At 41.9% G+C, this 10,741-nt stretch overlaps 1 protein-coding gene across 6 annotated transcripts; it reads left to right on the forward strand.

Moving 5' to 3' along the window:
* Positions 1 to 1,391: 1,391 nt before the first annotated feature.
* On the forward strand, positions 1,392 to 10,234 carry tpma (alpha-tropomyosin). Of its 6 annotated transcripts, none has more exons than XM_086107305.1 (9): positions 1,392 to 1,520; positions 1,620 to 1,745; positions 4,020 to 4,153; positions 4,840 to 4,957; positions 5,030 to 5,100; positions 5,200 to 5,275; positions 5,370 to 5,432; positions 5,734 to 5,803; positions 6,285 to 6,367. In XM_086107305.1, exons 1-9 carry the CDS (start codon positions 1,407 to 1,409, stop codon positions 6,365 to 6,367), a joined length of 855 nt encoding a protein of 284 aa, XP_085963431.1. In that variant the 5' UTR covers positions 1,392 to 1,406. The 6 variants fall into 6 exon arrangements, with proteins under 6 accessions (XP_085963431.1, XP_085963428.1, XP_085963426.1 ...); XM_086107302.1 differs by lacking the exons at positions 1,392 to 1,520; positions 1,620 to 1,745 and adding exons at positions 3,267 to 3,526; positions 9,703 to 10,234 and having other exon boundaries at positions 6,285 to 6,363; XM_086107300.1 differs by lacking the exons at positions 1,392 to 1,520; positions 1,620 to 1,745 and adding exons at positions 3,267 to 3,526; positions 7,060 to 7,395 and having other exon boundaries at positions 6,285 to 6,363.
* The last annotated feature ends 507 nt before the right edge of the window (positions 10,235 to 10,741 follow it).

Genomic DNA, 10,741 nt, shown 5'->3' on the forward strand with positions numbered 1-10,741 from the left:
TGAGTTGGCAGATTGATGGATACAGTATAGTGTATATACAGATCTATCGAAATCAATAGATTATAGATAAAAATTAAAAGATATTTTTTATACTTTATAAGTCGAGTATTAGTTGTGAGCTGATAATGTTCAGCTTGATGCACTACATAGAAAATAAATGACACAATTACTGTAAATAATACTGTCAATAAAAACCCTAACTTGTTTTATACTGATATCTTTTTTTAAGTATAGCTTAAATAAATACCTATTTATTAAAAGGAGATAAAATGCCTAAGAACGGGGGTGTCAAACCCATTTTCGTTGCAGGCCACATTTTAGTGACCATTTCCCTTGGAGGGCCATTATAACTGAAATCATGTGAAGAAGTCAAGAATAACAGTATATTCCACAATTGTTTAAGTTACTGTTATTAGCTTTATGGCAACAACAAAATGCATCATGGAAGTTACCGTGTATGATTTGCTTCTCATCTTATCTCTAAGGGAGAGTCCGGACAACCAGTGGAGGAAACTCATTTCGGCCACTTATATCCGGGATCTCGTTCTTTCAGTCACGACCCGTAGCTCGTGACCATAGGTGAGGGAACGGACGTAGATCAACTGATAAATTGAGATCTATGCCTTTTGGCTCAGCTCCTTCTTCACCACGACAGACCGATGCAAAGTTCGCATCACAGCCGACGCTGCACTATAGAGTAAAAATGTAATGCATAATAAAGTCAAGAAATAATAGTAGAATCATAACTAGCTCAAAATTAAGAAGTAAATGTAACGTTCTAACATTCACTGAGTTCCTTTGAATGTTTTCGGGAGTTCGATACTGCAAATACTGTACACCTGTGCTGGCTTCAATTGCATACAGTTAATATTGAAGTGTTTGAGTTTATGTAACCAGTTTATATGTCCTGTGTTTGTGGGAATAGGGTTTCGTGTATGAAATCATAGGTGGGGTGACATCACAAAAAGGGTGACGAATTAGGGCATTATTAACAGTTTGTTCCTTTGTTCCTTGATGCTGCTGCATGGAGGGGTGTTGGAAATAGGGCTGGACGTGTTGGTGGCGTAAGGAAGGAGGGAGGGGGTGACAGGTTGCTAGACTGACACCCATCCCCCATGTATGGTCACACAAGTGGTCAAATGTCTCGGCGGAGCGAATTGAGGAAGACTTTCGCAAAAAATAGGCCCCCTGGCGTGGCAAGCAGCTGCGGTTGTGTCCAAAAAGGTATTGGGTGTCTAGTAACCCGCCTGTCCGAAAAGACATATTTGACTCGTCACAACGTGGGCGAGCTCGCACTCCAGCTTGGCGTTCAGTGTGGTTCAGACGCTCCGACCCTCGCCCTTCGCCAACCATCTTTCGTCTCATTTGGTTATACGTGCAAAGCACCGACCGACACTTAAGCAGCCATGGATGCCATCAAGAAGAAGATGCAGATGCTCAAGCTCGACAAGGAGAACGCCTTGGACAGAGCTGAGCAGGCCGAGTCGGACAAGAAAGCGGCAGAGGACAGGAGCAAACAGGTTGGCATCTAATGCGGAGCGTTTACTCTGCTGCTTTATGCGCACGCTGTAGTGCATGTTAGTAAATGAGCAGAAATGATAAATCTCTCTTTGTCCCAGCTTGAGGATGACCTGGTGGCACTTCAGAAGAAGCTCAAGGCGACAGAGGACGAATTGGACAAATACTCTGAAGCCTTGAAGGATGCCCAGGAAAAACTGGAGTTGGCTGAGAAGAAAGCCACAGACGTGAGTTCAGGCCTCACTCATGTGACCTTGAAATGACCTCCCTCTCAACACCTAGCTCCCCTACATTAATGGCTAAACAATGCAATAATCAAGTAAAGACACCTGTGGGTAGAACGTTATATTTAGTGTGTCCTCCATATGGTAAGGTCACTGCTTACCACCTTCTTGAGTGCATTCTACAGTGCTGGTGTAATGTTACACCAGACTGTTTTTTACTTGCGTGTTTTACCCGTGTGAACCTTGACAGATGTGTGCTTGTTCCAGTGGGCACAGGTCGTCTCCTTTATGTCCAGGCTCAGATTAAATTACCAGTTTTCTGGCTACATCAAATAATAACAATAACAGTTATCGTTATACAACTACCACTTTTTTGACAGCATGTATCTCAAGTGATTCAAAGCAATTTAAAATTCAGATATTATCTTTTGAATATATTTGAAGATTTAATATAGTAAAAAGAACCAAAAAATAAGTCGTGTGTGGCGTGGAGCTTTGAACAATAGGTACAAATCACCATTCAGATCCACATTCACATATACGGACCGTTTAATGTCTGCAATGAACCATACAGAATATTGAAAAGGGACATGTTGAAATATAGTTTGAATTTTATCTGTCAGCCCTATTCATAGTCTCAGAATAGAAACACGTAAGGTCCAGTTTACTCAGTCGGTTAGTTAGTCGGTCAAATTTTGAGTTAGTCAGTCCACAAGGAAATTAAATGGTCAGTTAGTTACTAAGTCAGTTAATTATTTTCTAAGTCAGTCGGTTAGTTTGTAAGTAAAATGTAGTTATGTAGGAAATTACTCTGTTATTTACTCAGTGAGAGAGTGAGAAGTCAGTTGGTTAAATAGTAATTCGGTCAATTAGCCTGTTTAGTTCGTCGGTTAAGTCGAAAAATCACAGTCAGTTATTTTCTCAATGAGTAAATGGGTTCCTCAGTAGGAGAGCCAGTTAGCGGTTTCGTCAGTGAGTCAGCCACTCACTCAGTCAATTTGTTACTTAGTTTGTAAGTCAATTATTTAATTTGTAAATCAATTCGGTTGTAAATTAGTCAGTCAGGTTTTTTTTTACTGAGTGAGTGATTTTATCAATCAGTTACTCAGTCCTTTTTGACTTTGTCAGTTAGCTCTTTAGTGTGTGACTTAATCAATTGGTTAGTATGTCACTTAATTTCTGTCAGTTAAAAACCATATAACTACAACACCAAAAAAAAAATAAAATAATAATAGTGTTTACAAATTCCAAAGCGCGAATATAGCTTGCTTCTTTACATTTTTGAAATAGATCAGTTTTTGGGTTAGCTCAATTTTCCAGTTGGGGGTGAACACTTTAATCGTTCCTTAATTAAGTCCCTGTAAGTAAAAAAAATACATATAAAGGACAATATTCTTTTATAATAAACCATCTAAATGCATACACTTCATAGTTGACATGTTTTAATTTCGTTGATGCCTGAAATAATTTCCGTGGGAAGAGAGTCACTTCCGGGTTTGATGGCACGTCCCAATCCTCATCAACACTTGATTAAAGTGAGGGTGGGGGCAGGGATCAAACGCGCCGCATCTCGCCCAGTGTCCAACGGCGGCGCCCAAGAAGAACGAGACTAGCTTAGCCGGAACGGAACCTACACTAGTCGGGGCTCAATTATGGCCGGTGGAAGCTCCTTGGAAGCGGTAAAGAAGAAAATCAAGTCGCTACAAGAGCAGGCGGATGCGGCGGAGGACCGGGCTGCCTTCCTCCAGCGGGAACTCAACCTGGAGAGGAGCGCAAGGGAAGCAGTAAGCCGACGCTAATGATTTAAGGCAATTAGTGTTGAGGCTGCCGACGGCATTAGGCGTAAGTCTGGTCAAAAAGCGTGGCGGCTAGGCCCAGACAGCGCTTCATGATCATGTACTGGATGTCCTCACTTATGTTTTGGGCCCCCCACCATTAGCGTAGAAAACGCCCGGTAACGAGTACGCTAGCTTGACGACGGGTTCCTCCTTGTGCATATGCCCACGAGCAACACAGGGCACCCCCCCTCAAGTAGCCTAAACAGTCATCACTTAGGATCATCACCTGCTTGGCGCTCAATTACAGACTTTAAATGATCGAACCCAAACTCTGCGAAAAGAATCCACTGTGTCGCTCGACCCCCACCCTTCCTTTCCGCATCCCTCACCACGCCCAAGATTTGCTTGGATGCTGCAAAGTCGTGCAGGGCATTAAAAAACAAAACAAAAAAGCTCTTATGCAAATCCACTTGACTGGTTGACTCACTTGCCCTTCCAGGCAGAGGGTGATGTCGCTTCCCTGAACAGGCGCATTCAACTGGTTGAGGAGGAGTTGGATCGTGCACAGGAGCGTCTGGCTACGGCTCTGACCAAGCTGGAGGAGGCTGAGAAGGCTGCTGATGAGAGCGAGAGGTGCATGCACACTCCTTCTCTCCATTTAAATATGAGAGCTGAAATACAGTTTCAACAACACCCACATGACTTTGCTTTCAGAGCCTGTCAGAAAATAGAAGCTTTGAGTTTTTTTTTTTTTTTTTTAAACAAGCCCCTATTTGCCATATTTTGGTTAGTTCTTGACATAGCCTGTTGCAAGATCACTCCCAAGCATCTGTCTCGGCGATACCACTTGTGGCTCTGAGTCCTTCTGGCTCTGAATCCATAGCCTCAAGAATGAGGCACCTTTTTTTCTAGTCCTCCACGAACCATTAAGCAGGGAGGGACAAAAGTCACCGTACTTGATTCAACTTTTTTTTGCCTTCTGTCTTTTCCTCCTTCCTTCCGGCACTTTTTACAATTCATGCATTGCTGTTCTGCTTTCTTATGAGCTTAATCTGCTTTTGTTTTCTGACAACATGCCCCCCCCCCTTTTTTTAAGTCCCACTGAATGGTATTTTGATATAACAATTTGTTGTCATGCCACACAAGAAGGCATGCTCTGTTACCAGTGTAATTAGTTTTTTTCATTTGATTATTAATGGCCAAGAATTGTTTTTTAACGTCTTCTGGAGTTTGTGCCAAGTAGCATTGTTTTGTGTGCGTCCAAAAGTTTTTGTAACTTCCCTTTGGAAATAACCAAATTACCAATTGTGTCCCCTCAGAGGCATGAAAGTTATTGAGAACAGGGCGATGAAAGATGAGGAGAAAATGGAGCTGCAGGAGATTCAGCTGAAGGAGGCCAAGCACATCGCTGAGGAGGCTGACCGCAAATACGAGGAGGCGAGTTTCTTAACTGGAGGACCTCTGGAAGACTTTGAAATGTTCTGACTCGTACTGCGTGTTTGACTTCAGGTGGCCCGTAAGCTTGTGATCATCGAGAGTGATTTGGAACGTACAGAGGAGCGCGCTGAACTCTCTGAGAGGTAAGAACCTCACAATTTTAAAAAATACTCATCATTCTTGGATACAGCGTTGGTTCATGACTATCATGCTATTTTCCAACCCAAACAATAAAACCACAGCAAATGCTCTGAGCTTGAGGAGGAACTGAAGACCGTACAGAACAACCTGAAGTCTTTGGAGGCTCAGGCAGAGAAGGTGAGCCAGCAGAAGAGGAGAATGACACAACATGACAGCGTTGAAGCCGTTTCTGAATTTGTGACACCATTTTTTTCTGTGCGTGCAATCACAGTACTCGCAAAAGGAGGACAAGTATGAGGAGGAGATCAAGGTTCTCACAGACAAGCTGAAGGAGGTGAGGAGGCACAGGTTTAGTCAATATATTAACAACCGAAGATTGTTGAAGCACATTTTCAAATTGAGGAACTTTTCAATACTACCAAATTCTAACAGCATATCAGAGTGATGTCTATTTTTTGGTGATATTTAATGAACTTTGCTTCTATTATCAAATGGCCTGATAAAGAAGGCACCAAACATGGTCATCATGTTTCATTTCAGTTAGCAAATATGTTTCCTTGTTTTACGAGGCGCTAAAATCAGCTGTTTTGAATAGTAGTTGCTTTCTTTCAACATATTTTTCCTACATCTTGCAGGCTGAGACCCGTGCTGAGTTTGCTGAGAGGTCAGTCGCCAAGCTTGAGAAGACCATCGACGACCTAGAAGGTACGAATCTCTTAATTTCAAATCTTACCAGGCACCCGAAGAACCCAAATTTGTGCCTTACGAGGGATTGTTTGAAACGTAATACAGTGTCAGATCATTTCATGCGGGCGTCGCATTCTTTAACGGTTTATCGCGGTTGGGAAAAAAAAGCGGGTGCGGCCGTGCTGTTATTCGCGTTGGCAACGGTGCTCCTCAACGTGCTGCCTGTGTCCGGCATTCCAATCCGCTGGCTGTTTAAGGCCGGCAGGTGTCGGGCCGGACGCTTTCTCTGTGACTCCTTCAGAATCTGTCACTACCTCCGCAGCTGTTGCGTTTCTATTACTGTCCCGCTCCCTTTCATGGCTTCTTTCTTTCATCGCCTTTTAAAATTTTTTTTGCCTTGGTTGTCTGACTTCATTTCATTTTCCTTTCCCCCCCTTTTTTTTTTTTTTTGTTTGTCTCAATCCGATCCACCACCTTGGTAATAATTCCTCCACCGTAGACGAGCTGTATGCCCAGAAACTGAAGTACAAGGCCATCAGCGAGGAGCTGGACCACGCCCTCAACGACATGACATCAATGTAATTTCACAGGATGCTTGTGCGTGTGTGCGTGTGTGCGTGTGTGCGTGTGTGCGTGTGTGCGTGCGTGCGTGCTGCGCGTATGCTTGTGTCCATCCTTTCTAGTAGTCTACCCACACACAGAGCCTTTGACCACTGTAACAGAAAATAGCTCCTCCTTGTGGCATGTCTCAGTTTGGTCACAGAGTCTGTCGATTTGTTTTGTCCAAAAAAAAAAAAAGTACAGGTGCATCTCAATAGATTTGCATGTGCACAACTTAATTTAATTCAGTAGTTCAATTCAAAATGTGAAACTTGAACATTTTATAGATTCACTACACACGGGTTTTAACCTTTTTTTTTATGTTCAAGACTTTTTAGGATCAGCTAAATAATAGACAAGGAAAAAAATCTAAATGAGTTTTCAGATAGAAATGAAGTAGGAATTATCGTAGAATGTTGAATCCATCTTAGTGTCACTTTTTGAAAGAATTACTGAAATGCACTATTCTGCAACTGTATAATATATTGCTATGCACCTGTATGTCTACTAACTATATATAGTTTATAACAATACATTAGCATACATTGCAGTTTTTAGTTGAGGATCTCGAAGTGCAACAATTTCCCTTCCTCACGCTTGCATCCTATTTCTCCAGTCTGCATGCTCATTCTTCCCTTTTCGTCACTCTTTCTTCAACCTTTTCCCCCCTACAGCTAAATGTGTGCATCTTCGGAAGCCATACGCTGGTTGGTCATCTCTCTGTGCAGCGCTGCGCCAATTTACTGACTTCTGCCCTCTCTGTACTGTCCTCGATTGCCACTTTCTGTGCTCGTTGGGCCACCGCTGCTGCTACCACCGCCCACCTCTCATGCACACCTTTTCAAGCCGTTTTACGTTGCTGTAAAATAAAACTTCTTCCATCTCTGTCAGCCCTTTTCCCCTGTTTCCCTTACATTCATTTGTCCATTTTTATTCAAGCATTGTTTTTCTCTGTGTTTTAATTTATTTTGTCGAGTAGCTTTTGAATAAACTCTAAAGCTCCTCTCCCATTCACTGTTCCCCGTTTCTGTGTGGGAGGACTATTATTTGGAATAGGACTTCGGTTGGGGTGTGAAGTCTTAAACAGTGGAGCCTTTAAGGTAGAATACAAAACAAATCTTGCCTCCAAACATTCTATTGTAAAGAGTTAGTCGGTGTTAATAGCGAAACATATATTTTTTTTAAATCCTCAATTTACTGGAAATACTGAGGCTTGACTGACAAACGCATCAATTTATGAATTTGGGGTCCTTTAATCAAAGGTATAATGTTGTTCTGTCAAAATACACGAAAGAGAATTAAAGCATCCTTAGCAGCTACTTGTTACGCCCTGGTTTAAGTTGGAGCTTTTGGGTGCTGGTTCTGTCTCATGCAAATGCTAACTACTCATACTTGATTTGCACGAGGACTCGGGGTGAAATTAGGGCTTGTGATGAAGCAAACACTCACCTGGTGTTACCAACTTTGGTGCTATATTTAACAATTTTTCTCACACATCTCGTGACTCTTAAAAATGTTTTGCAAAAGGCCTAACCACCAAGTACTTTTGTGGTGTTTTTTGATATTTCTTGAGATTCTGGTACTCTCTACAGAGCTGGAGACTTTCACTCTTTGGATCCAGACTGAAAATGAATGTCTCTTGTGTAGAGCCACCATTGGCTAATTTCGCCATATCCCTGGTGTATCCGGGAACCTTTCCGTTCACTCAGAGGCAAAGAAACTCTCGGTGGATTACTTTTGGAAATTAGTCCCGCTGTTACATAATAGTATAAATGATATGAAGAATGGCTCGCAGACGTATTTATAGAAATAGGACGATAACTAAAGATTTAGTTGGTTGTTGGATTTCACGTGTTGGTTGCTCAGGCACTTGAACGAGCTCACTACTTGTATCCAATCATTTAAGTCAGACGTCTCAGACTGCACTCTTATGTTTTGGCAAAATATTTCCGCTCCCTTTCACTAAACAAAATGTATTGAACATAATGACTGCTTTCATTGACGAGTTCATTATGTTGTGAAATGTGTTGGCTGGCTCAAAAGGACCAAAAAGTTCATGATGCTACAAACTACTAACTGACCTCTGCCGTGGTATTGCCTTCTGCTACTAACCTGCCTTCTGTCTCCTCTTTCTCTCTCACTTGCCTTCCAACTGTCAAGACCACCTTTACAAGCAGGTTGAGAAAAACCGTCTTCTCACCAACGAGCTACGTATAGCCTTAAACGAGGCGTGAGGCCGTCCTCTATAACTTCTTCACAAATGTCCAAATACTTTGATGCAATGTGCATATTCAACCGGCTCTGGTGCACAGATCCAATCAATGGGTGCTTTCAAACGGCAGGAGAAAAAAAACAACATGTTTTGGAGTCGTATCGTTATGCATGCTTCATGTTGAGTTCTTGGCGGAAGGTCAGACATACTGGAAAATTATCAATGCGTCTGATATTTGTTTTTCTCAGTTACTGTCAGGGCTGTGGCACATTCATTCATTAGGATCTGTACTACTACTACTTGGCAGAAAGAATCTGATAATCTCATGGTTGCAAAACAAACAACCCCACCCACTGTTGTTTGAATTGAAGAGTTTCTTTTATGTGCTACATGTTTTCTTGGAGGTAGGGCCTATGCTAAGTAAGTAAAATGCCCAGAACAGAAATTCAATACGAACGATTTAGTTGCGCTCGCTCTTTGAACCCATGGACAACTCAGAACATACTCCGAACATTGAAGTTGTTCTTCTTGTTGTTGTTTCACTCTAAACCAGCAGGGGTCAGTGCAATGCGTTTCAAACTGTTGCCCCCTTGTCAACAAATGAAAAAGCCAATGCTTCTGCTGACTGTTGTTAAGGAATTCCAATATGGACTTCCCACTCCTGGTGTTCCTTGGCCTATGCTCAAAACTCAAAGAAAGAGACATTGGCACATGGTTGCAACTACTGTATACCCTTCTCATAGTTTGGGAAATCTAGTTGTAGTTCTACGTCAACTGTACGTGAATACTGGAACTACTCGACCAGGCTTGTAAGATCTCCCCAAAATAAGTCGTCCAACTAGAAAGGGTGCTACAAATGGGATTGATTCGCAAAGTGGATGATGCGCTTTCGTCAGTACACGTAAATTCAATGTGTTAACTTTTGACACTGTTTTTGATTTTCTAATTGTCCCAACTTATTGAATACTAACCCCTGTGGTTTCCACTTGGTTTTTAACCACATTGTCGAATAGTATGTTTGGTATAATCCTGACTAGAGCTTCCCTTTTGTGTATGCAATGTTGTGCTCAAGCGGGGTTTAACTGCTGCCATGCTATATTAACAGATAAACTCGATCGTGCTAAGCAAGAGGACCAGAGTCTAAAGCAGTTGATGGATCAGACTCTAAGGGAGATCTGTAACATTTGACCTCCAACATCATGACTGGCTCCAGCAGAACATGGCTGCCGTAAACACAACACACACATTTGTGTCTCTCCAGACCTCATTATGATACAAGCTAACTGTAGATGAGCTCTGTAACTGCACAGCATTCACTGTATGTCTTTATTTGTTCAGAAAATAAGCACTTTTTTTCAGGGAAAAACACATCACGTGATCACCAGATACAATCACGTCAAGGAACCTGTTGAGTACTTTTGGAGTTGCCTGTTTCTTATTTTCTGGTAAACAAATCTATGACATTGTCTGGTTTTTTCCCCTCCTCCCCACTTGGTATTAGCACAGTTCGCTGAATGTACACAGTTTTTGCACTCCAAACTCACTTTTTTTGTTTTGTTGTTTAGATGATTTCTGTCATACCAATTTTATGATCATGGAAATGTTAAGATCATGAATAAAATGTTAAATCAAGTATATCTCTTCAAGTATGGCTTTATTTGAAGGGTGAGTGTGTTCCTGTGCACATTTCACTCGAGCAAAACTATGAATTGTACGTACTGACAATCAGGCCGAAATTTTAATATTTTTTCTTCCTTCTGATCAAAGACGGGAATAGCCCAATTGATAATCCTAGAGAGTGGGGGTGTTGTGAGTGATTTTTCCTTACGTTATCTGAGTGAGTGAGCTAAAGATTTAAATCGCGGTGGTAACCCTTGACAGGACAATGGAAATGTGTTTCAGCATTTAATCGATCGTCTTGATTTAAGGTCCACGTTCTAGTCAGCAAAAACAATTCGGTCTACACTCGTTGAAGACTGTCATACTGGTAATACCCTCCACCCCGTTTGTCTAATATTTCTGCCCATTAGATGGACAAATTTATTTGACTTCTGCGCCAGAACTACCTGTAGGCTTTGGGGCGCTACTACTTGGGTCCGGCAGGGTACGAGAGTATGACAAATGCCCACTAGTTTGTCGTAGTG

This window comes from Hippocampus guttulatus, chromosome 3, assembly GCF_054856545.1.
Source record: "Hippocampus guttulatus isolate MCC_2025c chromosome 3, RoL_Hgut_1.0, whole genome shotgun sequence".
Taxonomy (NCBI): Eukaryota; Metazoa; Chordata; class Actinopteri; order Syngnathiformes; family Syngnathidae; genus Hippocampus; species Hippocampus guttulatus.

What these genes read in the sequence shown, in the direction of transcription:
- tpma (XM_086107305.1), top strand. Translation starts at nt 1,407, where the DNA reads ATGGATGCCATCAAGAAGAAGATGCAGATGCTCAAGCTCGACAAGGAG. An exon ending in CAGAGGACAGGAGCAAACAG is followed by an intron (nt 1,521 to 1,619) that starts GTTGGCATCTAA and finishes TCTTTGTCCCAG; the next exon opens with CTTGAGGATGACCTGGTGGC. An exon ending in TCACAGACAAGCTGAAGGAG is followed by an intron (nt 5,433 to 5,733) that starts GTGAGGAGGCAC and finishes TACATCTTGCAG; the next exon opens with GCTGAGACCCGTGCTGAGTT.